At 51.5% G+C, this 15,986-nt stretch overlaps 1 protein-coding gene across 5 annotated transcripts in view; it reads right to left on the bottom strand.

The window, feature by feature from the left end:
- ERGIC1 (endoplasmic reticulum-golgi intermediate compartment 1) overlaps positions 1–15,986 on the bottom strand; it is a 125,380-nt gene that overhangs the window by 56,548 nt on the left and 52,846 nt on the right. Inside the window, exon 1 of one of the 5 annotated variants that reach the window (XM_019635951.1) lies at positions 12,087–12,104. The exons of the other annotated variants lie outside the window; for them this stretch is intronic. Coding sequence (XP_019491496.1) covers positions 12,087–12,088 — 2 coding nt within the window. The 5' untranslated portion in view covers positions 12,089–12,104. Of the gene's footprint in view, positions 1–12,086; positions 12,105–15,986 lie in introns of those variants that run through there. 5 annotated transcript variants of the gene reach the window in all.

Below are 15,986 nucleotides of genomic sequence, written 5' to 3'. Positions count from 1 at the left end.
GTAGACAAGTTATGGCATATCCACACAATGGACTATTTTACTCAGCAATAAAAAGCAGTGGAGTATCGATTTGAGCAACAATATAAACGATTCTCAAAATAATTATGCTGAATGAAAGACAAACCAGGGCACATACGGTACGATTCCATCTGTATAAAATTCTAGAAGGTGCAAAGTGATCTAGAGTGATAGCAGATCACCAGTTGCCTGGGGAGGGAGGCAGGGACGGGCACGGGGAAACTCTGGGAGGTGATCTCTCTCTTGATTGTGATGATGGTTTCATGGGTGTACACATATGTCAAATTTCTCAAATTGTACACTTCAAATATGTAAAGTTTATTGTATATCAATTACACCTCAATAAAGCTGTTGGGAAAATAATTTTTTTAATGACAGCCATGACTGAAACACATTAAATACATCAAGCAATCTGTGAGTTCATCATGATACTTCCAAAAACAAAAAAGCCTCACTGGACACCTTTGGAGATGCGAGGCCACCAACTCATTATTCTGAAATTGGTAAATAAAGGGAAAGCACGTATGTTGACTTATTTTATACATAAAATGTTTTTCTAGGTAACCAATTAGTTGATAAGGGCGAAGTTCTATTTTGTAGAATAATTTCAAAGAATAAAGTGGAAAGACTGACAGAATTGTTAAAAACCATCACTGCATCCTCTGATGAAAAACACTGGATCTAGGCAAATATCAGCAATGATGAGAAATTCCGTAATCAATGGATCAGGCGACTGCCGCCTGCATCCAATGGTCAATCTTAGCATGTCAAAGAGAAGTCAACCAGTTATTATGTACCACTCAATGTGATGTGACAGGGAGCACACAGCCCACTTCTCAACAATTGGCCTAGGAAGAAAAACCTCACATCTCACCTTCCATCTCATCCTTATCCCACAGCAGTCTGACACGAACCCCCCTCACCCATTCTCTCTTCCTGCTCTAGCTAAGATCACCCAAGAGTCACTCAGGGCCAGGGGCCATTGGCTCTCCTCAGTGCTGCCCCCACACTGAGCCTACTGACTGTCCTTCTTGGACCTCTCTTCTCTTGGCTGCCTAAAGCAGCCCCAATCTTCAGCATCCTCTCTGTCTGCTCCTGCTCCTCCTCCTCCTCCTCCTGCCCCTGATATCCGGGCATAGCCCCCTAGGGGCTGTGTTCGGGCCCTTTCTCTTTTAACTCCCACAGTCAACTCTTCTACGCCTCGATTTATTGTGCCAAGTGCCAGAGATCCAGGAGAAAGTCACATTGACAAATGTGGCCCCGTCCTCTGGAGCTCACACAGTAATACCCACAGAGCTTCCTCATTCCCAGGGGCATCCGCCGGCCGATCACACTGCACATGCCCAGATCAAAGCTCAACAGCTTCCCAAACAAAACCTGCTCTAGGATCCCAAAACAACAGAGGTACGAGGAACCCCAGGGGGTGTGGAATCCACACTTGCACATTTGCAACACAGAAAGGGCAGCTGCATTTTGTGTTACAGTGTGACAAGGTCTCCAGAGTCCTTCCAAGTCGCCATCTGTGTCCTCCTGGGGTTTCCAAGTGCCCGAGAAGTGGTGAGACGCACCGTGCTGGCTGCCGGGGCAAGGATGATGAGCAAGAAAGTAAAAGGAGCTGATCAGGAAGGCGACCGCGAGATTCTCAGAGTGCGTTTCAGATGGTCTATTGGCAAAAAGATGGAGGCCTCCCTGGGCCAGACCAGACCACGCCCTTCACCTGTTAGAATTCAGGATTTTGCACAACAGTGGCAGATACTAGTTTTGAGCTCTCTAGCGACAGGAAAAATAGGTAAGAAACAAATAGCTGTTGCTTTATAGAAGACTCTTAATGACACAGGTTCCTCACGCCCTCAGCAGTGGCTCAGCCAGGAGCAGCTCCCTGCCAGCTGGGCCCGGCTCCAGCAGAGGGCGGGTGGGGGCACCAGTCTTCCAGCTCCACATCCTCATGCCAGCTGTCCCTTGCTCCCACTTCAGGCCCGTGGCCTTTGTCGTTCTATCTGGAATGTTCTTCCCTGAGATAGTTGCATGGTCTGTTCCCTCATGTCATTAAATTTATATTCAAATGCCACCTACTCAGAGAGGCCAGGCCTGGCCACCAACTGAAACACCCCTCTGATCTTTGATTTCCTTCCTCTGCTTTTTCTTCATAGCATTTAAGGTCACTACCTGATAGTATGCTGTATTTTGTGTATTTGTTCACTGCCCCAATCCACTGTTAAAATATAAGGTACAAGACAGCAGGGACCTCGCCTGCTTTTGAGTGCCTCTCTATTCCCAGGGCCTAGAAAAGCCCCAGGCACACAGCTGGTCCGCAGAAATACTTGTGGAATGGATGAAGGAGACAGCGCTTCTCAAAGTGTGGTCTGTGGGCCTCAGAGTCCACTGGGACGACGGGTAAATTTGCAGATTCCAGGCCCTGCCAGAGAATGGGGTCAGGAGGGCAGGAACCAGCACAGCTCAAGAGCTGCCGGTGCTAGAACTGGTAAGTCATAAGCCGTGTGTTTGTTTCCAACTTCAAATTTATTTTCCCAAACTTTCAGCTTGTGACGACCCCCACAGGTCAGCACAGGGGTGGGAAAGGGGCTTGGCTTTTCCTGGGCTCCTGCTCCACAGGACAAGCGCTGCTTACAGACTCGACCTACTCTATCCCACTAAACCCTCCCCACCACCCATGAGATACCGTCAACAAATGTGGGAATCGAGACTCAGAGAGGCTGAGCCGCTTGCCTGAGCTCACACAGCCAGCAAGCAGCAGCATCAGGACTGGACTGACTCTCTGCAGTCCCTCTGCGGCCTCCCCAAAGTCTCACACTGGCCCTCGGGGGCCTTGGCTGTCTCTTGTCCTCCTGTGCCCACATAGAGCCTGGCGAAACAGCAGGCCGTGGGCACTCGGCCAGCGAGTGAAGGAGGAAGGGTCCCGTACTGCTAAGTGGTGCCACCCTGAGGCCTGGGCACAGCACAGCTGGACGGGGGTCTCCTCATCCCCATTTGCGTCCCCCACCTGCAACAGCCCGATGAGCTCATACTCTCACAGAAAGAGGCAAGGCCTAGTGTTGGAGCCTGAGTTTGGCTGGGAGTCAGGCTTTCTGCTGTCAAGGCCACAGGGAGCGCAGGCTGAGGGACAGCAAGGGCCCCGAAGCGTTTCCAAATCACTGGAAACAGGCCGCGGCTGCCGGCCTCAGCCCAGGACACAACATCCCGAGGGCAGACGCTATAAATGGAAATGTATTCTTAGAGGGGCCGAACATGAGGGGGGTGTGTTTCAGAAGTGACCCATCATCGGATAAAAATACAGTCGGCATTTAAATGCTGAGCAGCAGGAACTATTCCGGGGATTGGATTCTCATGGCCGTGGCTCCCCGCCAGGGTACGGCCCTCGGCAGATTTAAAAGGAAGGAGCTATTGGTGCCGGTGTTTTTAAGTGTAAAAGGAGAATACTGGGGGGAAAGACAGCCATGCCAAGACACCTGGGGGAGGTGCCCCTTTCGGGGGGGGGGGGGCTCAAATGTCCCTTGACCTCCTCCCGCACTTGCCCAGGGGGTTCAAGTTGACTCTGTGTCGTGAGCCCACCACCGTTTGGACGACATTCTCTGCTACCTTGAGAAACCAAGGCTGAGTTCTGGCCAGGTCTGCGGGGTGAAAGCCTAGGACAGGATTAAGCTTTCAAAAGGTTTGCAGGGCAAAGAAAGTACAACAGAGAAAAAAGCCGGAGAGGGACCGGGTGTCATGGGGAGGGGAAGAGTCAGCCTCGTAACTGGTGTCATCTCACCGACTCCTCAGAATCATCTAAGATACAAAAACTAGGTTCATCCCCGTTTTTACAGAAAAAGAAACCGAAGCTCAGAAGAGACGGTGGCTCTCGGGCTGAGCCCCCAAGTCTAGAAAAACAAGCAGAAATGAGGCTGGGGGAGAGTGGAAGGGTGTCTCAGGTAGAGCGACAGCTCCTGCTAGGGTGCACGGCTCGCGAAGCCCTAGGTGTTGCAGCCAGTACGCTGCAAAGCTGTGGTTTGCACCCTTATAGGTCTGAGCTGGAAGTTACTAGGCTGCGCTGGGTCCAGCTGTGTGCTTTCGAAAGGGAGATCTGGCCCACAAATTAAAAGGCGAGATTTTTCAGACGAGCCCATGCAAAAAAGGCATAAGGAAAGGAATCAAAGTGTTCTCATCGGCCTGGGTGAGAGGCTAGCTGGTGGCCATTTGCATTTGGGTACATCTCAGTACTTTTCAGCTGTTCTATAATAAACAGGTCGTAAATGAAAACAACAAAGACGGGGTCTTTAGGAGACCTGTCCTGGGCTAGCGAGCCCCTGTCTGTGTGTTATCCGCACACCCACCCCTCGCCCCATCCAACTGCCCCACAAAGTTTTTGTTATGAAGGGCCCATTCTGTGCCTTTGCATGCATTGCACCCTCTGTCTGCATCACCCCTTCTCACTCCTTCACCAGCTCATCCATTTTCTCCTGTCATTACTGAGTGCCTACTGTGGACCACGCGTTGTTTTAGGTGCTAGAAATACAACAACGGACAGACACGAAACTCCCTGCCTTCACCTAGCTTACATCCTAGTGGGGCAGACAAACAATAAATGAATTCATATATGTCATCGCCGATAAGTGCTATGAAGAAACACGAAACAGGCTAAGGAGATAAGTGTCATGTGGGTGCTGTTTCAGATGGGGTGTGAGGGGAATCAGAGAAGGCTCACCTGACAAGGTGACGTGCAAACACAGGTCTGAGTTATGGGAGATGGGCAGCCATATGGATATCCAGGGAAGAGCATCCTAGGCGGAAAGGATAGCGAGTGCAAAGGCCCTGAGGCAGGACAGATTCCCAGAGCAGCAAGGAGGCTGATACAGCTGGAGTGGGAGGTGAGGTCAGAAGCCCCAGGAAATTCTTTAAAACTCAGCCCTCTCACCCTTTTCTCTGAGAAGCCGTTTCCATCAGTCCCAGGCAGCTGAGGAATCCTCTTCCGGGCTGCCACAGCCCCTGAACTTCTACCTGTCATCATCTGGCATATGGTGTGTATCATTAACGTGTGCGGACCGCAATCATCAGCGACCAACCGGCCCACTATGTCTACGATTGGTGTCTTCCCCTTGAAGCTGTGGACTTCTCCCAAGAGCAGAAACTGGCCTTCTGCATCTTGGGGTCCCCAGGGCCTGGTACTGCAATCTTAAGTAGAGAGCCTCATTTTTAAGCAACAAGGGGCCCACTGAGCCACAGAAGGCTGGGGGTCTTTCCCAGGAGGAGCTCACCTGAGACATGCAGGTGAGTCCCTGCAGGGAGCCACTTGGCCTCCTAACCACTCACCAGCAATGAGACTTCACAGATGAGACCCAAGAGAGGCGGGGGAGAGGGAGACAGGCAGGGGAGGGGCCCTCCGCCCCGCCCCCCATGTCCAACATCTGCCTCCACCGGGGCTTTCCTCACTAGCTCACGGCTTGTCTGAGCCCTTGCTGTAAGGAAAGCCTACGTGGGGAAATGAAAATATAAAACAAATTCACCAGGGAGCAATTATTCATAGATAGGAAATACCTTTCCCTCTGAAAAAGGTTCTAGGGAACACTGAGCATCCCAAATGAATTAATGGGCCCAGGCATCAATCACCTAGCTGCGCATGTCAGCCAATGAGAGACAGCCAGGCATTACGTGTCTCCGTAAAAAGAATATTCTCCCACGCAGAAAAATGCCCACTGCGGTGAGGCAGGTGCTGGCAAGGAGAGCAGTGCGTTAGGTGGGACCTGCGGCAAATTGGAGGGTCCAGAGCCCATCTAACAGAGGTAGGAAGTCGCCCGGCTTGGCCTGTGTCTGAAACAAGGAGCCCCAGGGTGGCCAGATCAGGAACAACCAGAAATGTGGGGTCTTATGGCAAATTACCAATTTGAAAATGACGGTACCTAGTTTTCTGTTTAAATAAAACAATATGCAAATCACGAAAAACACTTCTGTGGCTCAGGTTTGGCCTGGAGACTTAGCAGCCCAGCTGCTAAGGGTGACAACGGGCTTGGTGTGCAAGTGCTGACATGGATTAGCAAAGCGATGTCTGCCGAGGACATGGGGATGCGTACGCTAGCGACGTGCTTCCTGGGTATTCTCAAGGCCGATTTAGTCCAGGCCTATTTTTCAGGCAGGAACACTGAGGTCCAGGAAGCAACACCACATTTCCTAATGTCAAAAGTGAGAAATATCTGTGAGTCCCATCTGGGGCTCTTCTCATGACACTGAGGAGCCCCTAAATCTTTAGGCTTTTGGAGCTATTATCTACCAAAGACTTTTCTTAGAGGGAAGTCATCTCTAAACCAATAGCACAAGTCAATAAGAAAATTTGATTTTTACAGCGATTCACTCTGTCTATAGCTTCTTAGGGACAAAACCTTTTCTAAACAGCGAGGGGGGGGGGGGGTCTGAGCCCTGACAAAGCCAACTGAGGATGCGGCCCACAGCACACACACACACACACACTGTCCCCGCGGAGGGCCTCAGCCGGCCAGGGGCCTGGCACCAGAGGGAGCCCGGGCCCACGCGAGGGCCGTGGCCTGCCCCGCGCGCAGCCCTCCTCCTCCCTTCCACTTGGTGTGAGTCATGGCTGGCTCTCGGCTTCAGTGTGCCGCCTGCAGAGTCTTCCATTTTTCTTGGCTCCTGAGCAAAATGTACTTTTCCAAAGGACATTGATTCAACTGAGCCTGAATTTTGCAACGCCCTGGCAGCGGCGAGGCCAGCCTGAGCACACACTGTCCCGGGGAATGGGGACCAAAGAATGCGGTTACCACCTCCCTCACCTCCTCCTCCTCTATCCCCAAGTGGGAGGATCAATCCACCCCCTGGCAGAGCCCCAGGGTGCGGCTGCCATCCCCTCGGCCTCCTCTGGTCACCTAGCTGCAACCGCTGCTTCCCTCCGACTCCCCACAGAGTGCAGGCCTCACAGCAGGCCTGGAAGAACTGCTGGAAAAGAGGAGCCCACAGATAATCCAGCCAGGGAAGCCCCCCCCCCAACTGCCGAGCCACGCCCCCATCACTTCATTGCGGGCGGGGTTGGTGGGAAGAACACAGGCCAGGGGGTCAGGCTGGTGACTGCTCAAGCACCAAGTACATTGTATACTTGTTTGCTTTTTTAAAAATAGACTATTGTTTAGAGCAGTGTTAGCAAAATCCAGTGGAAGGTACAGAGATTTTCCCTACATGCCCAGCCGCTCCCATTATCAACATCTCTCTCCACGGTGGGACTTTGCTACAGTGGATGGACCTAGATTGACATGTCATTATCACCTGGAGTCCATAGTTATCACGAAGGCTCACTGCTGCGGCTGCACATTCTATGGGTTTGGACAAAGGTATGATGACATATATCCATCATTACCATGTGCACAGAATGGTTTCACTGCCCTAAATATCCTCTGAGCTCTGCCTATTCGTCCCGCCCCCCACCTCGGGCAACTCCTCATCTCTTACTGTCTCCACAGTTTTCCCTTTTCCAAAATGTCACATAGCTGGACTCATACAGTAGGCAGCCTTTTCAGATTGGCTTCTTTCGCTCAGTAATATGCATTTAAGGTTCCTCCATCTCTCTTCAGGGCATGGTAGCTCATTTTTTTTTCTTCTAGCACTGAATAATATTCCAGGGTCTGGATGGACCACCGCGTACCTGGTTTATCAATCCCCAAGGTGTGCGTATGCAGGGCTCTCCCCCATCATGCATTCACTGCATGCTTCTGGACAGATTTTTCTCTGAACCGCCAGTGTTTTTCATGTGTAAGATGGGGATAAAAAGACTGACTGCCTCAGAGAAGTGAGGGCTGTATGTGGAAGGCAGTGATTACAGCTCACAGCCAGAGCACGCACGCGGCAGGTGCTGGCTGCAATGATCATCTATCACCAGTACTGTGGCTGTCAGGATTCACGGGCTGATTTTTGCCTTCTCTCTACAAAAGCAGCATGGGGGGGGGGGGGGTGCAGACAACCCAGGCCGGATTTCAAATGCTGACCGTGCTTAGGTCTAGCAACTGGCTAGACCTCTTTGAACCTCAGTTTACTCACCTGTAAAATGGCGGGGGTGGGGGGGATTTACACCTCTCTCCTAGCGTGATTTTGAGAAACAAATGCGATCAATAACTGGAATGCAGAAAGAGCCCTGGGCACCTAGGAGGCACTCACAGAAGCTTGGTTCCAGGCTATGAGGGAGAGGTCCTTGGATTTCCTGCAAACCGCCCTGCTGAGTGCAGAACGCAGAGGTCAACAGTGGGGCTATGTGAGGCTGGGGATGAGATCCCGCTGGTTACTACCAGCCAGGAAGGGTGGCTTCAACACAGAGTGAGAGTGGGGGGAGGCGAGAGCTGTCCTGCCCAGCCAGGACACAGCCAGGACCAACCAGGGGTGGTGACACCTCTGCAGCCGGCCAAGGCCTGGCTGGCTGTCTTCTAGGTGTCAAATGACAGCAGAGGGCTGAAAGGCGGAGACAGCAGCCAAGGCCAGTCAGCATTGTTCCTGCGGCCTCTGAGGGGAGAACCACAGACACAGGAAAGTTAAGGGGCAGCGCCAGGCAGGTCAGTCAGCTTGTGTGTGCCCACCTGTGAATCCAATGGGCCTGAACAATGGCTCCTGTGCTCCCCCGCAGGACGACCTTGGTCTTTGGGACCCACCCACTAGGGAGGCCCACCTGTACCCTGAAAGGTCTGTGATGTGTCACATCCTGACCATGCAGGCCCAGTGATCCTGGGAGGGAGGGGCTGTCATAGTCTCCACTTTCCAGGAGAGAAGGATGAAGGTCCCCAGAGGTGGCACTGCTAAGGAGCACTGGAGCTGAGACTCAAACCCTTGGCTTCTGGACCCACCAATGCCTCGGATTTGCAGAGACGCCACTTGGGGGCCTCCTCATGGATGGCTTCCCACAGCCCTGCGTCTGCATTGTTGCTCATTCGTTCAACATCGACTCCGCAAACATCACTAGTATCTACTCGGCTCGGGGCGCTGGGCTAGGCCCTCGAGACACCACGTGAGCTAGCCTTTCTGGGTGTGAGACCCAGCTCCGCCACTTGCTAGCTGTGGCCTTAGGGAATTTACTTCACTGCCTTGTGCCTCAGTTTCCCAGTCTGTCAAACAGTGCCCACCTCACTGGGTTGCTCTAAGGGGGTCCGGGTACTACTACATAAAGCGTGTTTATTTAGTCACAGTGCCTGGCCCTGTGCGTGGGCGCTCACCGCCTTACCTGTGACTACGAGTACCCGAGGCTGTGAGGTACAGAGGGCCACAATAAGCATGTTTGTCCCAAAGGAGCGCCTCGCTCCGCCCCACAAGTCCCTCTGAGGGCGGGTTCAGCAGAAGTGGCCGGCACCAGTGGACCCAGGAAATCAGGTCAGAATGAGGGGTATGTTGGGCTCCCCATAGCTCCAAGATATGAAGGCAGGGGCCCCGAGGATCCCCCAATTACAGCTGCTTTACACAGTCTGGGAGATCTCCTCCAAACACCCCCAACCCCCTGGCCTCTTCCCCACTGTGCTCTCTTCCTTTCCCTCCCCGGCTGGCCTTTCCTCCTGGACTCGGCTCCAACGCTCTTGACCTCAATAGCACAGAGCTGAGGTTCTGAATTCCAGAAAGTCTTGGAACATTAAAAAAATAAGTTGTTTTTTATCTGGGCTGAACAATGCCAAAAAAAAAAAAAAAAGTTCATATGCGCGCGCGCACACACATATACATGCACACTCACTCAAATTAAGGATCCATTAAGAATTCATACACAGGTAGTAAAAATGTACTGACATGCACAACGACGATCACCACCACATTTAGGAGAGTAGTCATCCGGGGGTGGGGGGTGGGGCGGTGGGGATACACCAAAGATGGAAATGTGAAAGCAGAAGAGGAATATGGGGGCTTAAGGTTTGGTTCTTAAAATGGTAGATGGGCATAGATTATTTTCTATGCTATTTGATGTGTCTATAATATTCGACGAAAAAGTTCTTTAAAGAGCTTAAAAGTACCTCCCCCAAATCAGGCACCACAAAACTGAAACAAATGAATTACGGATATACACAGCAACATGGGTAAAACCCACGGGTGTTATACCGAATAAAAGAAGACCGCTACACACATACACATACTGTAGGATCCCATTTATGCGACACGGGAGGACAGGCAAAATTAATCAACAGTGAGGGAAGTTAGAAGGGTTCCCTCTTGGTGGGCGTACCGACTGGGATGGGGCCCGAGGGAGCTTTCCAGGGTGCTGGAAATCTGTCTCATCGGGGGGCGGCCAAACAGTATGTATTTAAAAAGCTATCCAGCTGTATACTTAAGATGAGGACACTTTATGGTCAGCTATACCTCAATTTAAAACTTAAAATTTGAAGAAGAAGAAAAAAATCAAATCATAGGCCAGGTTTGGGAACCCCTTGGATGGGCACAGAATAATATGAAAGAGGCTGTTTATAAATTTCTTTTTATGCCAACTTGATGTTTGCTTCTGTCATTCGTGTTTCCACCAACACCTCCTCTGGGGACAATCTTGAGCAAGGCTCAATGGTAGACACACAGGGGAATGTTCCAAGGCCCGGAGGACATGGGCAACCAGGTGGGGGAATTCTGGTTCTGCCCTTTCTGCTGTGTGAGCTGGGCTACGTGGCACCTGTCTCTGAGACTCAGTAGTCTGATGTGCCAACGAGGTCGGGATCAAACAAGACAGTGTTCGGCACTGGCATCTACTAAGTACAGTAATACCTTGGTTTGCGAGCATAAGTCGTTCTGGAAACAAACTACTCGCATTGCAAGACATCGCTCGTTTACCACGTTAACATGTATTAGAAGTGTTTGCTTGTCTTGCGGAACACTCACAAACCGCGTTGCTCACAATCCAAGGTTTTCCTGTACTCAAAAACATGGGATCTGTTATTATGGTTCATGCTTTCGCTCTCTAGAACAATGTTTCACCAACTGGACGTTCAGACCAATTAGTACGGCTTAGAAATCAAGTTAGTGGGTTGCAAACCAGAATTAAAAAAAAAAAAGATTACAATAGAATAGAAAATATGTTTACATTGACTATAATCAAGTTAACATTGTTGAGTTTTTATATATTGTATGCTGGGTTGTGGTATACAATGAATTTCTTACAAAGTGTAGATGTCAACAGCAATTAAAAGCCCTGATCTGTTGAATGCTACACAACTCTATGACAAAGCAGGTGCCAGCTCAATGTGGCAAAGCCCAGTTCTTGGAATTAGATAGGAACAATAAGGCACTATGAGAATAATTCTAATATTTCCAAGAAAGTCAGGTGTTTGGTTTTTTCCTTAAGGGCCCAATTTCTCTGAAGGCGAGAAGATGAGGGACAGTTGCCTAGAGGAAGTGGCTTCAGACTTGGACCTACACAGTCAGCGATGAATTCCTGGGGCTGGAAGAAAGAGTTGGGCCAGGCCGCAGGGGGCCTCAGGGCTGCCCAGGCTGACAATGCGGCCAGCTGGGCCCAGAGCCTTTTACTTCCTGTCCCTCAGGACGGGCCAGGTGGCTCTGGGGGAGCTTTGCAGTGGTCCTGCAAAAGATGGTCTTCAGTGGAACCTGGACAGGGTGACAAATAGCATGGATCACTTAGTGAGGGAGTCACTGCCGTCTCACTTCTCTTGAACGCGCACAGGAGAAAGTCTCATTTGGTACTAGTAGGTCTTTTATCACCTCATGTAAATAAAATATAAAGTTTATAACAGTATGCACAGAGCTAGACAGATACAGCAAAAAGTGTGAAGGTGGTCCAGGAGCGGTTGGAATTTGGCAAACATGGCTAAGAACTTCCCTGGTGTGTGGTTGGGGAACCCTGCCTTGGTTTTGCACAGCCTGACATCAATGGGCTTCACAAAAGGGACACACCCCCTGCTGAGCAAGCGGTGACAGAACTGGGGGGTGTGGGGGACCAGATCCCCTTAAGGAAGAGCAAAGCCAAGGCCCACCCACCAACCAGCTGCTAAAAATTCTTCAGGAAAACAGGATTTTACAACCGAAAGGTATGTGCTCCTGTCACCATCCCAGGGCGTTTCTACAAACACATGCTCCTTTGTGTGGTCTGATGCCACCAAGTCCCCACTCACATTTTTCTCTTCTGTACATCTTTATCTTTCCTCCTAATCTCATGCCGTCCTTCTTAGCTTTTTATTTCGAGATCATGTGACTGTTACAGGAGAGTTAAGGAACTAGAACAGAAAGTTCCCACACACCCTTCACGCAGCTTCCTCTAATGCTGACATCTTACGGAACCATAGAAAACCACAGAAAAATTCTCAAAACGAAGAAATTAACCTTCGTACAATACCATCAAGCAACCGCAGGCTTCATGAGGGTCTCACCCGTCGTCCCGTCAATGTCCTTTACTGGTCTAGACTCCAAGACAGGGTCCCACAGTCAGCTACTGTGTCCCCTCCCATCTGTGACAGTTCCAAGTCCTGCCTTGTCTGTCATAACTGTGACATTTTTAAAGAGTGTTGGTCAGTCGTCCTGTAGAATCCCTCTCAAACTGGGTTTGTCTGATATTTTCTGGTGATTTAAGTCAGATTGTGTGTTTCTGGGAAGAGCCCCGCAGTGACATGAACTTGTCAATGGGCCACATCCGGGGACATGGTGGCCGTATGTCCTATTACCGGCGATGTTAGCCTTGATCACTGGGCTCATACGGGATCTGCCAGGATTCTCGGCTTTATGTTCCTCTTTTCCCCTTTGTAAGGACTAAATATTTGGAGGGGGACCGCTGGGGGGGTGGGGGCGGAGATACTCTGAGACTATATCTCATTTCTGCTTAAACTCTGCCCACTAATTTTAGGGCACATCAGTGGATTTCAACCGAAGCAGTGATTACCATGGTGTTCTAATGGTGACTTCCAAATTCCGTCATTCTTTCTACATTTATTAACTGGGATACCTGTGCCCACCTTTTTTTTTGGTCTTAAAAATAAAAGTCCTTGGCAGAAATTAACAAACTTTCCAGTGGGCAAAGCCAGCCTTGAGATAAACCACCTCTTTCTATGTTTTCGCTGAAACCCAGTCCACTCCACCCCAGGACTTTTCCTTCTTTCCTTCCCTCACCTCCTCCTGCCCCCTCCTGTGTTCTGGGAAAGAACACAGCTCTGCCGTCTACACTGAGTCCAAACCAGGCTGGTAAGTCACACCTGGGCCTCAACACTGGCTTCACTGACCAATCCTAAGTACCTACTGTGTGCCAGGCACCTTAACCTAAACACACACATTTAATCTTTACACCAACTTTAGTAGGTCAGCAAGATGCTCTCCCATTTTATGGAGGAGAAGACTGAGGCTCATTCATTTAGCCAGCCAATATTTAAGGCCCACCAGTGCAGGCACCATGGGCGGTGCTGGGAAACGGGGTGAACAAGACAGGCAAGGCCCATGAGTTGAGGAATTGACGTTCTTCTTGCGAAGGGGACATATAATCAACATCTGACTAACAAACGAGAGATGTGATTATTTTGAAGTACGCTGAGAGCCACAAAGGAGCACACAAGGTGCTCTGAAAGAGTGACAGGGGACACTTCAGGCTGAGAGGTCAGAGGAGGTCCCTCTGAGCAAAGACCTGAAGGGAGGGAAACAGCTGCCCATGCTGAACGCCTGGGAACCGCCTTCTAAGCAGAGCGAATGACCAGTGCTCTGAGGTGGGAGTGAGGTGGGGGAGAAGCAATGGCCTCAAGGCTGGAGCACAGAGAGGGGAAGTCACCAAGAATGAGGCCAGCCAGGACGGGGAAGGACGGACCATGCAGGGCGCTGCAGGCCAAAGAACGGGTTCTGGATTGTTCTCTGAGCTGGATTTAAAGCAGAGCACTGAGTGTCCAGGAGGGCGGACCACGTTTCACCCAGAGTGACCCCAGCGGCCAGCAACAGAGCTGGGCCCCGGCCGAGGCTGGCCAAGCCTACATCCGCCCTCGCCAGGCCCTTCCTCCTCCACCAGCACCAGCCCAGGACCTCAGGCAGAGCTCCAAGCCCTGCGGAACTCAGGGTCTGGCTTTGGGAGATGTTTCTGTGCTCACAAAGAAACACAGGTGTGGCTAACACCCTGGACTGCTTCCTCACACAGGGCGAGATTATGAAGAAGTCCCACTCTGGGAGGACTGAACTCCGGTCCCTCTTCCTGCCCTGACCCTGGGACCTGCGCTTGGCACCAGCCCAAGGACTGCTCTGTCCAGGTGCCCACTGGCTTCAATTCTGCCACACAAGCCTGACGCAGTCCGTTTTCTTTCGCAGTGCTGAGGTTTGCACATGCTGTTGCACTTCTCTATCTAGCAAGTTCACAGTCATGCACGATGGCGCTGAGGTGAAGAGCCCAGACTTGGGAGCTGGGATGCCTGGGTTCAAATCTTGGCTCTGCCACTAGCCAAGCGACCCTGAGCAAGCTAGTTAACCTCTCTGTGCCTCAGCTTCCCAATGCACAAAATATTTATAACAACAGACCTACCCACCGCCTCGGGGTGGCCATGAGGACTACATGAGCTCATAGATGGGAGAAGGCAGGGCCCAGATGCCCTGAGAATGCTAGTGAGAGGGGGCTACTCCCATCAGCTGATCTCCAGCTTCCCCAGGCCCTCGGCCCGCCCACTGCCTCTTTTACCTGTGAGCTCCCTGAGGACAGGGGCGTGTCTGGCTCACTTGTCCCTCCTGTCTCTGTCACAGGGCCCCACACTGAATTTTTTTTTTTTTTTGAAGAGTGAATAAGTAATGCAGGAGGACGGGCTGGGTAAACGTGTGCGTCAAAGGTGAGACCTAAAGCTTGGAATTACTCAGGACAAATACTTTCGACAAAAGCACCTCTGGCAGAGTGGGGTGATTAAGACACGGCCTGTGGCACAGCACAGCTTAGAGGCCAGAAACGCAGCAGGGAAAAAAAGCAATGGAGAGAACCAGGCCAACAGGTCATCGAGAGCCCCAAAGAACTGGCTTTGGAGTTAGAGTCGCCTGGCTTCCAGACCCTGGAGCCACCCCCTATTAGCCGAGCTGTCTCCTGCCCAACGACACCTGATCAGGGCAGATAGCAAGCACTGGAATCTAGTCCACAGTCAGCTCAGCCAAGGAAGGGGAGCTTTAAAAGTGATCCCCACAGAGGGGGCGGCCCCAGGGCACCTGTATCCGCTCTCAGAGCCTCAGTTCTAACCTGCAAAGTAAGAGCCAGTGAGAACAGCTGCAATTCACAGGGCGGGCAGATGGCACTGTAACCTACGTGACACTTTTTAACTTCCACTCTTTTCATACCCAGTGCCTCGAACAACGCCTGGCACGTAGTAGGTGCTCAGTGCATTTGATGGATGGCTGAACAGGTGAATGAATGAATGGGATAATGTACTGCACCATTTCTGTCCCTTTCCTACAGGCAGCCTGCAAACCAGGTGACCGTGGATCATGAACTGTCTCTGTCTCTGTCTCTCTCTCTCTCACCCCCAGTCTGGAAGAAAACAGAAAGGAGGGGGGCGAGGCTAATTTCTGGCTGGAATGCAGCCTTTTTCAGTCAGCTGGCAAGAGAGATAAGGAGGTGGCCTTGGGAACCCTGGGAGTTGAGGGTGGGGGAGGGGCGGGCCCCATTCACACAGAGCAGGAAGGTTATGGCTCCGGAGGAATCCGGGCAGGGTGTGGGGCTGGGCCTGGGAGCAAAGTTCCTGAACGACCGGCTGGCCGGCCGGCCAGGCCAGGGCCTCCGTCCCCTCTTGGGAACCTGCACAGCCAAGAGCAGTGTTTCATCAAAACAGGAAAAATCATAGAGGAAAAATGCACACGTAAGGAGGCTGGTACGTACAGGAACAGCCCTGCCTCAGCCCAAAGCCCGAGGACGGTGTGGGGGATGGGGACACAGAGGGGACATGCAGGGAGCAGAGTCCTGCTGGGTAAGGCCACTCACTGCCCACCCGGGCCTGGGGGGGGGGGTCCCTGGAAGCTACAGAAGAGCCCGGACTAGATGGCGGAAAAAGGCAACGTGAGCCTCAGCAGTCATGTTCCCC

The sequence above is a fragment of the Hipposideros armiger genome, unplaced genomic scaffold (assembly GCF_001890085.2).
Source record: "Hipposideros armiger isolate ML-2016 unplaced genomic scaffold, ASM189008v1 scaffold_25, whole genome shotgun sequence".
NCBI lineage: Eukaryota > Metazoa > Chordata > Mammalia > Chiroptera > Hipposideridae > Hipposideros > Hipposideros armiger.
The sequence above is the reverse complement of the archived record's forward strand: the minus strand, read 5'-3'. Positions and strand labels throughout refer to the sequence as shown.